The sequence below is a fragment of the Xenopus tropicalis genome, chromosome 2, assembly GCF_000004195.4.
Source record: "Xenopus tropicalis strain Nigerian chromosome 2, UCB_Xtro_10.0, whole genome shotgun sequence".
In the NCBI taxonomy this organism is placed as follows: Eukaryota; Metazoa; Chordata; class Amphibia; order Anura; family Pipidae; genus Xenopus; species Xenopus tropicalis.
The window spans coordinates 76,358,979-76,377,692 of NC_030678.2; the positions used below are offsets into that span (position 1 = coordinate 76,358,979).

The 18,714-nt window shown below is 36.9% G+C and overlaps 1 protein-coding gene across 1 annotated transcript in view; it reads right to left on the reverse strand.

The window, feature by feature from the left end:
* morc1 (MORC family CW-type zinc finger 1) overlaps positions 1–18,714 on the reverse strand; it is a 108,011-nt gene that overhangs the window by 63,708 nt on the left and 25,589 nt on the right. Inside the window, exons 5-10 of the mRNA XM_031896211.1 lie at positions 16,290–16,324; positions 14,196–14,264; positions 11,071–11,161; positions 10,637–10,745; positions 9,479–9,638; positions 7,712–7,823 (exon numbers count right to left, since the gene is read on the reverse strand). Of these exons, the coding sequence (XP_031752071.1) occupies positions 7,712–7,823; positions 9,479–9,638; positions 10,637–10,745; positions 11,071–11,161; positions 14,196–14,264; positions 16,290–16,324 (576 nt within the window). The remainder of the gene's footprint in view (positions 1–7,711; positions 7,824–9,478; positions 9,639–10,636; positions 10,746–11,070; positions 11,162–14,195; positions 14,265–16,289; positions 16,325–18,714) is intronic.

Genomic DNA, 18,714 nt, shown 5'->3' on the forward strand with positions numbered 1-18,714 from the left:
TGGCATGTTCTAGGTTTTTATGCACAAGGTTGCAGGCCTCCAAACTTAGCTGTGCTGGCAAAGTGACGCTGTTTTTTATTTATTGAGTTTATCTATTCTGGCAGGTCCGTACTTTACTTATAACTAGGTTATAGATATATGTGATGAAAAGTTTGGTAAGGTGTGTCATATTATTGGCAAAAGTTTTTTTTTTTTAGTAAAGTAGGGTTTTATGGTATGTGATTTTGTTTTTTGCACAGGTTGTCAGAAAAACAGTGTGTGCTTGTAGCTTGTGGTTGTTTAGACTTGTTCTTGGGCATTCAGATTTTTGTGTTTGAGCTATGGTTATTCAGGCTAGTTGCAGTGTTTCTTTGGTTATGGGGTAGGACTTGTATTGTGCTGTTGGTATAGCGAACTGAGGTGCTGGGTGACTGACAGGGCGCATGATAAAACTTGTGGTGTGTGATGAATCAATGAGATGTTTTTATCTCTAAAGCTGATGCCACAAGTCCTTTTACTGGCACCTCAAAAGCATGCCTGTCAGCGCAGTTATCTGTGCATAGTTTTGTATTATATACTTTGTATTTCTGGGCAGCATTTAACTACTGTAAGTGTAGGCCTTAAGTTTTTTGCAAAGGTTCTTGAGCACAGGATGACAGATACATTACGGTTTTTTGTGCTTGTAGTACAAATTGAATATCTACTGTATGTTCTGGTTAGGTTACACAAGTTGCAGTGGCTCTCTAAATATAAAAACTTTGCGTAATACTGGTGTGCCACTGGTGACTGCTGCACGGCACGTAATGGTGCACATAATTTTATCTCTGATGCTAATGCCCCAAGCTTTATTGTTGGCACCTTTAGTGCAACTTCTAAGGACACTTGCATCATTTATGGGCCAAATTACTATTGATTTTTTTGGCAAATATCCTTCTAAATGTGGTGCAGATTTTGTCATTTCTAAAGTAGTGTAGGAAGAAGCAAAAAACTGGTATCATAACACCACAGGAAAGATGGAACTCAAATCAAAGATGCTCCGCTAAACTGAAATAGGTGAGTAAAGTACAATTTAGGGGTTTATTTGGGGGGGGGGGTTAAAGTTAAAAAACTGCAAGGGGTGCATAGAGTGCAGCCCCAATATTATGCATTTTCAGGTTTGGCGGCCATGTACTTATGTGCAACCAGACATATGGGGTGTAATTTTATTCAGGGTAACTTGCTAATTGATACTGAGCAAGTTTTTTGATAGTTGCCATTGAGATTTTGGGGAGAAATCTAACTTTATATTTTTTTTCAGACTAAAGTCCAGCTTGTATAGGGAACTGCATCCACAATTTTGCCTGTAGAAAACCAAGAATGGTGTTTCTAAATAGCTGAAGTTGTCTATTTCAATGTATAGTTTATATGGGTTTTTTCACAGGTAAGGGGCAATTTTGTCTGAAAAACTTTGAGATGTGCACATAAATTGCAGCCCCATTATTATGCATTGCCCCTGTTTTGGGGCATTTGGTGGCTGCATCTTTATGTGCACCCATACATATGGCATATCGTTTTATTCAGGGGAACTTGCAGATTGATGTTTAGTAAGTTTTTGGTAGTTGCCATGGAGATTTTGGGGAGAAATCTAGGTTTGTATCTGGTTTTTCCTTGATTTCTGACCAAAGCGCTGACTTCTGCAAGGGACCACGGCCACAATTTTCCATGTAGAAAGAGGAGAGTGGTGTCTCTGAATAGCTGAAGTTGTCTATTTTTAATCAATGTATAGTTTATATGGGTTTTTTCACAGGTAAGGGGCAATTTTGTCTGAAAAACTTTGAGATGTGCACATAAATTGCAGCCCCATTGTAATGCATTGCCCCTGTTTTGGGGCATTTGGTGGCCACGTCTTTATGTGCACCCATACATATGGGGTATCGTTTTATTCAGGGGAACTTGCAGATTGATGTTTAGTAAGTTTTTGGTAGTTGCCATGGAGATTTTGGGGAGAAATCTAGGTTTGTATCTGTTTTTTTCTTGATTTCTGACCAAAGCGCTGACTTCTGCAAGGGACTGCGGCCACAATTTTCCATGTAGAAAGAGGAGAGTGGTGTTTCTGAATAGCTGAAGGTGTGCACTTTTCAGAAATATATAGTTTGTGGGGGTTATTTTACAGGTAGGGGGGGTTAACACTGAAAAACTGCAGGAAGTGCACATAGAGTGCAGCCCCCAAAATTTCAACTGAAATTGCCCTTATGCATTGCCCCTGTTTTGGGGCATTTGGTGGCCACGTCTTTATGTGCACCCATACATATGGGGTATCGTTTTATTCAGGGGAACTTGCAGATTGATGTTTAGTAAGTTTTTGGTAGTTGCCATGGAGATTTTGGGGAGAAATCTAGGTTTGTATCTGTTTTTTTCTTGATTTCTGACCAAAGCGCTGACTTCTGCAAGGGACTGTGGCCACAATTTTCCATGTAGAAAGAGGAGAGTGGTGTTTCTGAATAGCTGAAGGTGTGCACTTTTCAGAAATATATAGTTTGTGGGGGTTATTTTACAGGTAGGGGGGGTTAACACTGAAAAACTGCAGGAAGTGCACATAGAGCGCAGCCCCCAAAATTTCAACTGAAATTGCCCTTATGCATTGCCCCTGTTTTGGGGCATTTGGTGGCCACGTCTTTATGTGCACCCATACATATGGGGTATCGTTTTATTCAGGGGAACTTGCAGATTGATGTTTAGTAAGTTTTTAGTAGTTGCCATGGAGATTTTGGGGAGAAATCTAGGTTTGTATCTGTTTTTTTCTTGATTTCTGACCAAAGTGCTGACTTCTGCAAGGGACTGCGGCCACAATTTTCCATGTAGAAAGAGGAGAGTGGCGTCTCTGAATAGCTGAAGGTGTGCACTTTTCAGAAATATATAGTTTGTGGGGGTTATTTTACAGGTAGGGGGGGTTAACACTGAAAAACTGCAGGAAGTGCACATAGAGCGCAGCCCCCAAAATTTCAACTGAAATTGCCCTTATGCATTGCCCCTGTTTTGGGGCATTTGGTGGCCACGTCTTTATGTGCACCCATACATATGGGGTATCGTTTTATTCAGGGGAACTTGCAGATTGATGTTTAGTAAGTTTTTAGTAGTTGCCATGGAGATTTTGGGGAGAAATCTAGGTTTGTATCTGTTTTTTTCTTGATTTCTGACCAAAGTGCTGACTTCTGCAAGGGACTGCGGCCACAATTTTCCATGTAGAAAGAGGAGAGTGGTGTCTCTGAATAGCTGAAGGTGTGCACTTTTCAGAAATATATAGTTTGTGGGGGTTATTTTACAGGTAGGGGGGGTTAACACTGAAAAACTGCAGGAAGTGCACATAGAGCGCAGCCCCCAAAATTTCAACTGAAATTGCCCTTATGCATTGCCCCTGTTTTGGGGCATTTGGTGGCCACGTCTTTATGTGCACCCATACATATGGGGTATCGTTTTATTCAGGGGAACTTGCAGATTGATGTTTAGTAAGTTTTTAGTAGTTGCCATGGAGATTTTGGGGAGAAATCTAGGTTTGTATCTGTTTTTTTCTTGATTTCTGACCAAAGCGCTGACTTCTGCAAGGGACTGCGGCCACAATTTTCCATGTAGAAAGAGGAGAGTGGTGTTTCTGAATAGCTGAAGGTGTGCACTTTTCAGAAATATATAGTTTGTGGGGGTTATTTTACAGGTAGGGGGGGTTAACACTGAAAAACTGCAGGAAGTGCACATAGAGTGCAGCCCCCAAAATTTCAACTGAAATTGCCCTTATGCATTGCCCCTGTTTTGGGGCATTTGGTGGCCACGTCTTTATGTGCACCCATACATATGGGGTATCGTTTTATTCAGGGGAACTTGCAGATTGATGTTTAGTAAGTTTTTAGTAGTTGCCATGGAGATTTTGGGGAGAAATCTAGGTTTGTATCTGTTTTTTTCTTGATTTCTGACCAAAGCGCTGACTTCTGCAAGGGACTGCGGCCACAATTTTCCATGTAGAAAGAGGAGAGTGGTGTTTCTGAATAGCTGAAGGTGTGCACTTTTCAGAAATATATAGTTTGTGGGGGTTATTTTACAGGTAGGGGGGGTTAACACTGAAAAACTGCAGGAAGTGCACATAGAGTGCAGCCCCCAAAATTTCAACTGAAATTGCCCTTATGCATTGCCCCTGTTTTGGGGCATTTGGTGGCCACGTCTTTATGTGCTCCCATACATATGGGGTATCGTTTTATTCAGGGGAACTTGCAGATTGATGTTTAGTAAGTTTTTAGTAGTTGCCATGGAGATTTTGGGGAGAAATCTAGGTTTGTATCTGTTTTTTTCTTGATTTCTGACCAAAGCGCTGACTTCTGCAAGGGACTGCGGCCACAATTTTCCATGTAGAAAGAGGAGAGTGGTGTCTCTGAATAGCTGAAGGTGTGCACTTTTCAGAAATATATAGTTTGTGGGGGTTATTTTACAGGTAGGGGGGGTTAACACTGAAAAACTGCAGGAAGTGCACATAGAGCGCAGCCCCCAAAATTTCAACTGAAATTGCCCTTATGCATTGCCCCTGTTTTGGGGCATTTGGTGGCCACGTCTTTATGTGCACCCATACATATGGGTATCGTTTTATTCAGGGGAACTTGCAGATTGATGTTTAGTAAGTTTTTGGTAGTTGCCATGGAGATTTTGGGGAGAAATCTAGGTTTGTATCTGTTTTTTTCTTGATTTCTGACCAAAGTGCTGACTTCTGCAAGGGACTGCGGCCACAATTTTCCATGTAGAAAGAGGAGAGTGGCGTCTGTGAATAGCTGAAGGTGTGCACTTTTCAGACATATATAGTTTGTGGGGGTTATTTCACAAGTAGGGGGGGTTAACACTGAAAAACTGCAGGTAGTGCACATGGAGCACAGCACCCACATTTTTAGCTGTAATTGCCCTTGTGCATTGCCCCTGCTTTGGAGTGTTTGATGCCCATGTCTTTATGTGCACCCATACATATGGGGCATCATTTTATTCAGGAGAAGTTTGTCTTTCAAATTTGCCTTTGTTAGAAAATTTTTATGACATTTTTTTTGTCAAATCCACATTTGATCATGCGTCCAAGTTTACGTTTTAGAAAAAAAAAAAAAATGTCAAAAAAAGTTCCAAATTTCACAATGCACTGACAAAAGGTATTTGGCTTTTGAGTGAAAACTACATTGCACCTAGAAACCTGAAGGTCTGTAGTTTCTAAAGATACCAAACATGAGGGGATATTCTAGATTTACATATAAGTTATGCTGCATCAACTGTTACAAGCGCTTTTCCGCTTTGTTCTGGTGTGATATTGTACTAAGTATTGCTTTAGTTTGGGGGTTACTTCTGGACAGGAACTGTGGGGTACCACCACATATTTGGTATCGTTGGACTTGGGAGTATCAGGGCTTTTACAAACAACAAAAAAAAGTGTGTAAAATTAACTTTTCTATGGAAAAAAAACTCAAAATATACAGAAATTTTTCATAATTTTATTTTTTTTTTACATATTTCACCCAAAATACACATCATATCTCCAGAAAAATTATAAAATTTGGTATGTATGTCGAAGCCCAATTAGTGACGAAAAAAACAATATATAATTTCCCTAGTTTCATGGAGGTTTTCCTACCAAAAAACATTTTTAAAGTGAATGAGTACAAAATGCTTAAAAAACGTCTGGCACTGGGGGGAACTGAAATGACGAATTCGGCTGGCACTTAAAGGGTTAAACAGCTCTGAGCACACCAAAATCAGATTAGACTAACACAGCTCCACACTCATTAGTAACTTCACAACGGTGTATAATACACCACCAAAATGACAGCCCAATGTCTCTGTCCGGAGAACTTTCCTCAAAAGCTTACTGTATATTATACTTCACCTTTAAATGTGCAAATTACATTTAAGTTAAGCTGCGCTTGGATAAGCCTCATCAATACTGCCCATGAACAGACCTGTGCATGTTTCATAATTATGGAACCAGGGAATGGATAGGAGGAGTCAAGTAGCAACATCAGGCCACATAGTGCCCAGAGGCCAATTTTCTGGAGAAATATTAGATGTTCTTTGCACATATGTGGGGAAAAAATGGATAATTGATGGATATTTTTCAAGGTATTTATATAACTTTAAAGGAAAACAGGGGAGGCGAGGGGGAACATTAGGAATAAAATGACTGTAGTACTGTTTTATTTAATACTATTTAATAGCTTCTCACTATTATTGAAAATTTTCAGCTTAAAAATTTTAACTGTCATGTGTAATATATATATATGTGTGTGTGTGTGTGTGTGTGTATGTTTGTATATATAAAATGCCTCCTGCAATAAAGCTGCCTGCTAGGATTTATTTCTTTTATTACTTTTATTTGAAGACAAAAACAGGCAGCTTGCAATATATACAGTAGTGTATCTTGCCATATTTATTTATAATCCCACCCACTTAAACTTTGAATCCCTGAAAAAATTAAAAGATGAACGTTGATAAATAACCCCGTATGGGTAGGTCTTGTTCCCCTTTAAATACATTATAAAGAAACTACTGTTTCCAGTTACTAATTTGTTGAATTGTTAATGCTTTTACCCTCTTCTCCTAGAGCATCTCTGTCCCATTACAGCCCAGGGAGGCCTGTCCACTGATGCAGTTAGTATTTGATTTATTGTAGAAATACAGAAGAATGGCTGCAGCTAGATAACAATTATACTAATGTGCAGAGATTGTTTATCAATAGCTGCAGGGAGTTAGGGCTAAACCAAAATTTTAGCTATAGGATAAAAATAAATGACAATGTCCAGAATCAGTACATGATTACACCCAGGGTGTATCAGTAGATTTATATGTCCAAGTTGGGAAAAGACACAGGAAGGAACTTGGGAAGGGCTTTCTGTGCTATCACAGTGTTCCGTCTGTCAGTCAGTGCTATGACCACTTCCTGCGGGACAAAGAAGAGACACTCTCACCTCTTATTTCAGCATCGACTCAGAAGAGAAAACATCTCTGTGTAGCTTTGATATAATGAGGTTTTAAGGTGGTAAAATGCTTTCTGCATTATTACATATTGTAAGGAAAGAAGAATATTATAAGCAAAGATGAGCATTATATGAAATGTCCCCTTTAAGTATAATATCTTGTCCCAATGCAAAGCACATGTATTTCCTCATGTATACCTACATGCATCTATGTGCATTACCATGACCATTTCTTTTAGCTAAACTGATATGATATTGCAGAATTTGTATAAATTATAGGTCAGGGAAATCCCATGTGTATTTTAATATACTACCTAAAATGCGCACAATGTAATGCAGTATTCTATCTTACTTCCTGCTGAGTATGGCATAAAGTCAATATAGGACTACTGAATTTTAAAACAAAATAAATTAAATGCCTTTAATTGGTTATATGGTCAAATGTCTTGTGAGAAAAGAATGTTGAATAAACCAGGAAAAGCTGGGTTATAGTGTCCATGGTGATATGGTTATTCAGCACACATACACATACACACACACATGTACTGCATTACCAGTACACAACATAATATTTAAGGAGTTAGGAAATATTGTATCTGGCAATCCAAACTAAGATTTATAGTTCCCTTGGCTTTCTTTTTTAAGAAACTCCAATCCTAGATACAGTAGAAAGAACATCCATGCCAGATGTATTGACTTATAATAACTATGGGTAAATTAAAGTTGCAAAACAATAGAGTAAAGGCAGGCATTCAGCCAATACTCACACATCACTATCTCTCATTCCAGCATTTATAATATCTGAGATATCTGTGAAGAAATCCAACTCTGGTTCGCTGTTGGACATCAGCTTTAGATTGTAGACAATAATTAAAGTTCCTTAAATTAAAAAAAAAGTTATCCTTAACTAAGAATACACTTTAATCAAAAATCTTGCCAAAATTAAGAGCATTATGTAATAACTAGGTATGGAATTAATTCAGGGTTTGGTTTGTGACCATTTCCTTGCTGTACACGTAGAGGGACCTGTTATCCAGAATGCTTAAAGGAGAAGGAAAGGTAAAAGTAAGCTTTATCAGAAAGGTCTATGTAAATACAGCCATAATCACTTACAGAAGTCCTCTATCAAAAGAAACACAGGATTCCTGTCTCTTTTTTTGTAAACATGATGTTCCAGTGTCTGACTTCCTCTCTCAGAAACATCCTTAGAGCTGGAGCAGGAAGGAACCTATTTAAAATGGCAGCTGCTGTCTTAAGCAAACAGAGAAAGCTTCTAAAACTGTTTACTCAGGCATGGTAATGGTTTATGCAGAATAAAAATGTTGTTCTAGGTGGCACTAATGTGGCAAATCTATTGGCAGTAAAATGCCAAAATGACTTTCCTTCTCCTTTAAGACCTGGGGTTTACTTACACTGCTATTCATGCTCCAGTCAAACCAATCCCTGATCATCTGGGCCAGTGAATCTAACTATAAGCTTGCAGTTTTGATGTCAAACTAGAGAGCTGTAGAGTAAATCAACTGCAAGTGAACCCAAAGGTACAGGTAACTATCATGGAAATAAAGAAGGGGACACAGGTGACAAAACACCCTAAATCGCCCTAATCTGCCATTACAATATAAGGTAAAGGATAACATTTTGTTACACATACAAATATGACTTTACAGCTTGATATTTGTCTCAGCCTTTTACTTTGTGGAATACACACACTTTACAAAGGCAACTAAAAATTGTAGTTATTCATACAGAAAATGAGAAGTTACAATTTCTATAACATGCGTGGTTATAGAGATAATTACAGGTTAAAAAGAGCAACCAATGAAGGTGGGTAAAGGATATGTAAAACTTTATTTTAAAATCTCCCTAACATTATTCTAAACAGAATAACATACCTTTCTGCCTGCATGCAGATTTATTTTGTTTCTCTATTACAAGAAGGTGATCTGAAGCTCTTTTACTTACTTCTTTGTCTAGTGTGAAGCTCCTCACCCTTTTTCTTTCTGAGCACTACTTTTCTCTCCAACAATGAAGAGGTGTCTATTTGGGTGTTAAAGAGGCTTCTATTACAGACAGTTGAAATAGAGAAACACAATAAATCTGGATGCAGGGAGAAAGGTATTTTATTCTGGGAGCTGTAAAGAGTAATTTTAGAGATTTTTTCCTTATTCTTTAAAATGAGTACTTATAATATGCATGCCCAAGTCATCAGTAGGTAGGTTTGTATCAAAGATCCACTGTTTTTAACACTGGTATACAAAGCCATCTAGTATCTGAAGAGGGCAGATTTGCCATAGATTTGCTCATGTTTCTAAAGGTCCGACATATCAATTCGCCTTTAGTAGTTAAGCAAACAAAAAATGTAAACATCTCAGCAAAATTGTTGAGAATTAACTTTCTCGGCATATATTTTATAACATTTGGCTTCACTGCGTGCACATTTCCCATTAAGATAATTTCATACAAGAAGACCAAATTTAGAAGTCTATACAATGTGTATTATGATCTAGTGCTTTCTCTTTGATTTCTGATCTTACCGTGACCAGTGTATATATATTCAAATTGCTTCAGTAAGTCCTGTTCGGTTTTAAATGGAGAATATCGGTTTAAAATTGACATTTGTATGTCGGCTATATCAGAGCTTTCCGTTAAAGGCTTTTTGGTGCTTTGTGACCAGCAAAGAATCGGTACAATAAGCTGAAAAAAAACCACATTATTAGTAACTGGGAAGCAGAATATTTACAGTATTTTAAATGTGTTTCTACCAATTTATTATAACAGAAGCCTTACTCATAATATAATTTAAGTGATACTGACACTATAAAACTACTCCTCAAATTATTAAGGCACATTATAAGTGACCTATAGGTTATGTTGATCATTTTCACTGATAGGGCTGCTTTTGTAATTGTTACTGGAAGTTCCTAAACCTGACTGTTTTGCCAACCTGACTGTCCCTTCTCAGCCTGTCAGTTATAGCTTCTAATGCTAACAGCCTCCTGCTGCACAAATATGGCAGCCACTATCATAGTGGTCCCATACTGTGCAGACTGAATTTCAGTTCTGGAAAGCAGGTTTACTGTATGTAAGCATGAAGAAGCCAAATAAACCTGCAACAAACCCTGCGCTGCTGTCTTTTCTTCCTTGGGATGCAAATCAGGATGCAAGGCGCTGGCATGTTAGCATAGTGTCCTAGCCAGCATTCCAATGGGCAGACTGGGGAACTCATCTAACCTGTACAAGCCAAAGTAACTGTCTTGCCAAAGAAAAATAGTTTTGTTTTTACAGTCTTTTTTCTAAAATAATAATTGTAAATTAATTTATATGTTAGGAACTCCTCTGTAACTTCTGATATCCTTATAATTTACAATATGGCTACATATTTACTATGCGTTGTATATAATACACAAATTGTATTGTTAGAAATGGTGCTTAGTGATTTCACTAACACAACGTAATTTCTGTCACATGACTCACTGAAACTTGTGTATTATAATAAATATGTACCCCCTGTTTTCTTTTTTACTATATTGTTTATAATATCCTAGTTATTAGATAATGTGACACTTCAGATTTGCCAATCTGCAAATGGCTCTGATACAGTTACTCAGATTTCTGGTCTTACTTCCTAATAACCTACTGAACAAAAAGTTTTCAGATATCATAAATAACCATGAGAAATTTACAAATCTCACCTCATCAAGTCCTTCGGTTTCACAAAATGTTTGTGAAAAAAGCAGACATGTCATACAATCCTCTCTCATTGTAAACAGTATAAAGTCTTTACCAATTCTCATGGAACCACTGTAAGAAAAAATACTGTGTAACAAGCTGTATCACAGAATCCTGCAACATGCAGAAAATGCACTTCTCTGTCTGTCAAATCCCAAATCCAAATGTGTATCAAACTGGTACCACCAGGGGCAGCACTGCCAGGCAAACAGTATCAATGAAGAAGACTCCCTGCTGAGTGCATACCTACAGACATCTGGGGCCACAACTGTTTTTTTTTATTTTATCTGCCATCTAATTATGTGTTCCTTGCTGTAATGTCCCAGTTTATAAATATTAAAAACAGATATTTCACATTCTATACTAAAAAAAAGAATATAGACATATGTATACGTACGATTTCAGGCCGTTACCATATCTCCCAATAAACCTAGAACTTGTGAAGCGCTTGGAAGATCTACCAAAGTAAATCAGATCACAGGCTTCTCCTGTTTAAAAAAGTAATTGATTTTAAGTTACATAAATATGCTGTGCACTTTACATCCGGTGTATATAATAAATAATGAAATGCAGAGGAGTTTATAGCTATTAGCTTTGCACAGAGGCAGCTCAATCAGCCTTACAGATCAGTCAATCAACTTCCTGAATTACTCCTGAACAGGATCTTGAAATATGAATTAAACAAAAAGATGAAGTATAAAGTGCTGGGAATGTAATTAACATGCTCTTTATTCCTCAAAAATAGATATAGTTTTAAAACCAAAGCAGATACATAACCATAGGATATAACACAACTAACAGTGTATTTATTATCTCACACTATACAAGCACAGAGCTGTCAACTTGCAACTACCATGGCCAGGGGGATACTCAAAATTTTGGAGATGGGCCTACTGACATCATTTCTGACATCATCGCCCATGCACAATCACCAATCTGAAGCTTTAGGAAATGTTCTGTGCATGCACAGTAGGCCCTCAACAAGCATTGCACATGCGCACTAGTTTGTTTTTTTTTTTTAATGCTAAAAACTCAGGGGGAATAGCCTAAAGCATCAGGAGACTGGGGGAGGGACGCCAAGCATTAATTTATTGTAGATAAAAATGATGGTACAGCAGCCAAGAACCTGCTGCTAAAATATAAAATGAACAACAAAGCACTGATTATAAAAAAAGCTGCCCTAAAAATCTTCATCCTTATGAAAAATTCCTTGAACAGAATAATCTTTATGCTATATATAATTCAATAACATAGAAAGGATGAATCGAACTGGATCTGCCATTCTTTTGGTCCATGTGCATGAATAATTCTGTATATCCAGACAAATAAATTTCACTCTGTCAACAATACTCCCACTCACAAGTAAATTCAAATTATAGATTTCAAGCATATTACATTAAATCTGGGTAGATGCAATATCCAAACATAATACCCTAAAACATAAAGGGTACAATCAATGCTTAACCAACCTAACCTATATAAAAAAATCAACATGTTGTTACCATGTTGTTTAAATGATGCTCCCATTAAGTTCAGTTTCATAATACCTTGGGTTAGTATCCAACCCTTTCCATGCCACAGGTCAGGATGATTGCGCATGATTGCAAGTTTTGTGGGTGGTACTGAACAGAATACTACCTTCCAATATAAAATCTATGGGTGGCACACTGATATGTCAGCACCATAGATTTTAAAAATTAAAGGCATAAAAATGGTAAATAGTTCAGTATAAGATATAGCAAAGTCCACAAAAACAATTCAGTGTTCATGAATATGGCATATGTATAAATAGATTGGAATAAAGGATTATTCCCTCGGCACGCAATCTTTGCTAATGTTAATAATTTTACTCTTCATTACATTAGATTATTTTACTTGCCAAACTAGAGTTTTTATGATTTAGGGTTTGATATTTGGTAAATGTATACAGCCATTCATGATTTAATGTGCTGCAGTTTTATATTTGCTTCTAATTCTTTATCTTGTCCTTCCAACATTTCCAACATTTTCTCCATCCAAACATATGATAACTATATGCATTTTATCTTTGAAAAAAATCCAGGAGACAACACAGCTAACCTTCTCTCTCTTTCTGTGACTCAAGCTCTGTCAAATCCCATTGGATCATCCAAACAAGATAGCCTTGGGCCAGGGGAATACACAGTGGAATGAATCAAATGAAGAACAGTGACTGCAGAATCTATGGAGCTAGCCAACTGGAACTCCCCTAACACAATGGCAGAATGACAGCTTGAAGCCGTAATTGGATGCTACACCAAAAATGATTCTCCTATTTACAGTATCTTTCTGAATTTGCTTTGCAAATGGGAATATCTCTGCTGACAAATTTATTTTTTTTTATATAGGTTAGGTTGGTTACAAGCAAATGTAAGGTGTTGATCTTGTTCCTGCTTTGTCATGGTTTCTCTTTTCATACAACCCCCATGACAACAGGCTATACCACCCTCACCTCCAGGCAAGCTTTCTAAGTTCTATCAAAATTAAAAATGGTATTTAAAGAAACTTCAAAGGAATTAAAAATGGTTAATAAGCAAGATGATTATTACAAAATCATCTCTCAATAATACTGGATTAGTCGAACACATGGCAAACTTAACAAAAAGGTATTATGCCCTAGCAAAATGTTGAAAATGGAGTATAGGTATGGGATCAATTATTTGGAAAGCTTAGGACCTAAGATTCAGAAAGACTGCCTCACATATACATGCGCAGTATATCCCCTTGTGCAATTTGAGTGCAATGAATAGGACTGCAGAAAATACCTTTTGCCTATGGTTTTAATCACAAAAATCCATGATTTTTGTTATTTCTTGAGCTAAACAGGGCAAACAGGGAAACTGAAGCTACTCCATGTGTGCTCCTTGTGAGGTGGATAATTAGATTACTAGTATACAGATCCTACCTCCTTTGTTGTGACTTTGTGTTTTGTTAGCAGTAAGAGGGGTATTATCTGCAATAGTAATCTAATTATCTTCTTCATAAGGACCAAACATGGAGTAGCTTCAGTTAATCTGTTTATCTTAAGAAATAATGAGAACCAAGAGTTCTAGTCCATGCAGCATAGTCTAATTAGGGAAATGTTCACAGTAGTAGATATGCCAAGAATTGTACAGCTACTACAGAATAACAAAGGCAGTATATTTTACAGATTATGTTAAAGTTTAAAAGTTTAACCATATTTATATATTTAAAGATTTACAGTATGCCTTTAAATGAACATGCTAAACGGGACCTTAAGCGCTACATTCTTCTCCCATAATTTTGCCTATAGTTTAAGTATAAGGGAAAACTAAGCATGCAGTTTTATGCAGTTTATATGTTCTGGTTTAGTTGCAAAATGTACTTTGCAGGTATTAATCATCTAACTTTGTTTTCCATTCTTTAGAGTAGTTATTAAAAACAGATGAAAAAGTTCTTCCATTTTACAATTTAGGGAAGGAAATTGTCATAAATACACTTCAAATAATAAGTAATGGCTCAGCTGTAGAAAATATAACTTACGGTGAGTCATGCCACACCCGTCATCCAAAAAACATAACAGCTGTCCTCCTTGAAAATCTCTTGTTGGTTCTTAAAAGAAATAAAATATAGTAATCAAGTACCTTTGAGTTTCCTGTAGAGCTCAAATCGTCAAAATCTTGGGCCCTCATATAACTAAACAGTCTCTGTGGCCCTTTGTAAGCATCACAGTGGTCTAGATTTTGCCTTGCCTAGACCAGGGATCCCCAACCTTTTATACCAGGGAGCCACATTTAAATGGAAAAAGTGTTGGGGAGCAACACAAGCATGACAAATGTTTATAAGAACTAATATTGGCTACTTAATAACCCATATGTGTACTGGCAGCTTACAGAAGCCTCTGTTTGGCATTATATTTGGTTTTTATGGAACCAAAACTTGCCCCCTTACCAGAAATTCAAAAATGAGCACCTGCTTTGAGACCACTGAGAGCAACATCCAAGGGCTTAGGGAACAACATGTTACTCACGAGCTACTGGTTGGGGATCACCGCCATAGACAGATACTGCGGAATAATAAAAACACTTCTGTATTGGCTTGATTGCCTTTGAAAAAAACTAAAGCTTGAAATGTGACTTGCAAGAATAATTGGGGCTAATAAATAAAATGGACATATAAAAGCAACTATAAAATCCCCACCCCTAATTAAAAGGGTTCTAAACAATTAGGTTTAAAACAAAAAACAAGTTTCTAGGTTTATTATGAACCACCTTCCATTAAAAAGTAACCAACAGATGCCAAATCCTTGCAATTTTTTTTTTCCATTAGAACTTTTACCTGCTTTCTCACCTTTCTTAAAGTTGGTAGTGTCCCACAGGTTACCAGGTAGCAAAAGGCCCCCACTGGTAACTTCACTAAATTCAGTTTTTCAAACTGGAAATTTAGCTCTTGCACAAGAGCAATGCTGGAAAATGTGCTACAATTTTTCCATAGGTTTGGCACCTCATTGCATTAGCAAAACTTATACCTTCAACTTATCTTAAATTGAATAATTTACACTTTAAAAAAACTGCCTCTTTTGCCTGGATTTGAACAAGAAATGTTTATAAATTAGCATAAATATACTGAAAACCAGAACTCAAACAGAGAAGGGGATTTACAATCAGGAATTCAAAAGGCTATGTCAGTGCTGGGGCCGACATACAGCAAGGTACGGACAGATTTTTTGGTGGAAGTGTATTTGTGCACTGGCAGAGATAAAAATAGTGGCTGTAGATAGTGGATATTAGGTGGTGAGCTATTGCAGCAGGGCCTGTAAGCTATGGCTTTGGCTGGGGACCCTTGTAGCCTGGTGTCATTTGTGACTGTTGCTTTGAAATAGAGGCATAATGTGTTATGAATTGTTATTCCAGTTTTACATTAATCTTAAAAGCTGTGGCCTTTCATTTAAGCACAATTTATTGTTCTGCATGTTTTATGTAGTTGAACAGGCCACAGCCACAGAAATGTGTTTAGATGGCAAAATAATTCTGTTTAATTTTTTTTAATATATAAATCTTTTTAGTAGTCTTAAAGAGATACTGACACCTGAAATTAACATGTTTTTAAATATATCATAACACTTTGCATGATATTTATAATTTTGCCTTAAAAGTATTTGCCTGATGCTGTTACGTTACCAATCTGATCACCCATGTTCCTCTATGAGGGGGCTGCCATATTTGTGCAGTCCATTAGCATTAGAAGCTATAACTGACAGGCTGAGAAGGCACAGTCAGGTTGGCAAAACAGTCAGGTTTATGAACTTCAAGTAACAATTACTTACAAAAGCAAACCTTACATGAACATGACCTACTACTAACTATGTTTTAAGTACATTATTATTTTGAAAAGTATTTTTTAGCGTCAGTATCACTTTAAGGCACGTGGCTCCACATGACAGAGAATTTTGCATTACAAATCCCATTCCTGCTTGTTTTTCTCTGCACTGAGATATATAAAACGTAACATATAACATGTCTTTTTAATTAGGTTGCTCCACAATTACATTCTTTCTTCTGAAACATGTCTTCGGCCAACAAGTATATGTATAATTATAGAGACAATAAATATAAGCACACACTTAAATAAACTTACCAGAATATATGTAAAGTGTTGAGGCATTTGCATCTCTGGGAAACAAACAAAAAATAAACAAAATGTGTCCAGAACAAATTAAAGATCAATCCAGCTGCCTCAAGTTGTTCAGTGTATGTGGTACATGATAGTTAGTAGTGGTGATTATGAATGAAACATTACTCTTTAGAAGCATTCATAATCACCACCATCATGTACAATCAATCTTACAAAATTAAACATTTTTTAAAATACCTATGAGTGCTGTCACTACTGTTGTTTATATGTCTTTATTATTCTTGCATTAGCAAATATATATCATGTCAGCATAGTTGATTTAAAAAAAAGAGCCGTTGAAGGTCAAAGTCTAAAGCAGGATATCAGAATTCACTGACAAGCACTGGGAGAATAGATAATGGGGTTAGAGAGTAAAGTTCAATTTCCTATTTTTAAGTAGTTATATTTTTCTGTATAAGAAAAGAAAAGTAAAGAAACAAGTGCTGAAGTTATGCAGAAAATAGGGACAACAAGACAGTTAGAACTAAGAAAGCCAAAATCTGATTGGTTGTTACAGGTTACTGGACTAGAGCAATCTGCATTACAAAAGCCTATCTTTACAAAAATATTTTTTGAAAACTGGTGTTACTTTTAAATATAATCGTGGCCAAAAAATATTGGTACCACTGCACTTTTTAAAAATAACAAAAAAAACCTGATATACTGTACTGCTAAATAAATAAAGACACATTTTCCCCAATTTATTGTTTCTATAAATGTGTTATTCTTTTCAGAATTTTTAAAAAATGGCACTGATAAAACGGATGCCAAACATTTATCAAAATTTGAGTGTGTGACTTTTCCTCCAAATCTAATCTTATTTAAGAAAAAAAAGTGAGAGGATATTCCTGCATGTGTGTTTTGTCCCAGAATAAAGCCGTTAAAGGAACAGTAACACCAAAAAATGAAAGTGTATAATAGTAACTAAAATATAATGTGCTGCTGCCCTGCACTGGTAAAAGTTGTGTGTTTACTTCAGAAAGTCTACTATAATTTATATAAATAAGCTGCTATGTAGCCATGGAGGCAGCCATTCAAAGGAGAAAAGGCACAGGCACATAGCAGATAACAGATAAAACACTATTGTGTTCTACAGAACTTATCAGTTATCTGCTATGTAACCGGTGCCTTTTCTCCTTTTTTCCAGCTTGAATGGCTGCCCCCGTGGCTACACAGCAGCTTATTATATAAATTATAGTAGTGTTACTGTAGCAAACACACCAGTTTCACCAGTGCAGGGCAACAGTGCATTATATTTTTATTACTTTAAAGCTCTTTCATTTTTTAGTGTTACAGTTCCTTTAAGAATAACATTGTTCCATTCTGTTTCAATGTGGTTTGTGTCATTCATCCTGCTGAAAGACCACTGATCTGCAATGAAGGCCAACCTTCTTACACTGGGTTCAATATTGCACTTCAAAGTGCCTTCCCCAAAATATCACCAAACCTTCTCCATGTCTGTGTGAATGGTGTTCTTTTCTTTTAATGTTTTTTTCTCCTGTAATCAGAGATATGTTGTGTTTTAACAAAAAGCACAAAATCCCTCTCATGTATCACAGGACATTTTCCTATAAGGAGTTTAGATATGATGTGTTCAGGTATGATTGGGTGAACTCTATTGCCTCAGTCTGCAGTCTTCCTGGGTCTCTTACAATAGTGCCCCTTTTTATACTTTTTATTGAGTTTAGTTTGATGCACACAAATGGTGCAGGTTGAAACTGTTGTACCTTGTGCAGTGCTGGACTGGCCCACCAGGATACCAGGAAAACTCCCAGTGGGCCCAGGTGTCAGTAGGCCCTCCTACTTACCCAACCATTTGCCTTGTATGCCTATGCCATAGCCATTACTCAATTCTATACGACAAGAAACTGAAGAAAGGGAGGAAAGGATAGATAATAGTATGTAAAAAGAAGTAATTAAGAGATTAAAGAAAGTGAGTGAACAGAAATGGAAAGAGTGGGCCTAAGGTCTAAGGGTTGCCTGGTGGGTCCCTTGGCACCCCAGTCTGACACTGACCTTGCGTCTAAAGGTCAGCTTAAATCTCCTTGGCAGTTGGTGCCACTGCCATTTATACAATCGTTGTCTACAATTTATGATCCATTTTTTCTTACTTCGGTCTCCAGGGAGACTGGCTACAGTTCCATGAGCCTTAAACTTTTTGAAAACACTGCATACAATAACATTAAGGTCTCTGGAGATGGACTTGTAGCCTTGAGATTGTCTGTGTTTTCTTACAGTTTTATTCCTCCCTTCCAGGCACTCTCTGCTTTACGTTCTTTTCACTGTGTTCAGTGTGGTGCAAACAGGCAATCCAAACTGTTTAAATGTGTGCTTCTTACATTGCAGGTACCTTCAACTCATCGCTCAAATTTAATCACAAATGAAAGTA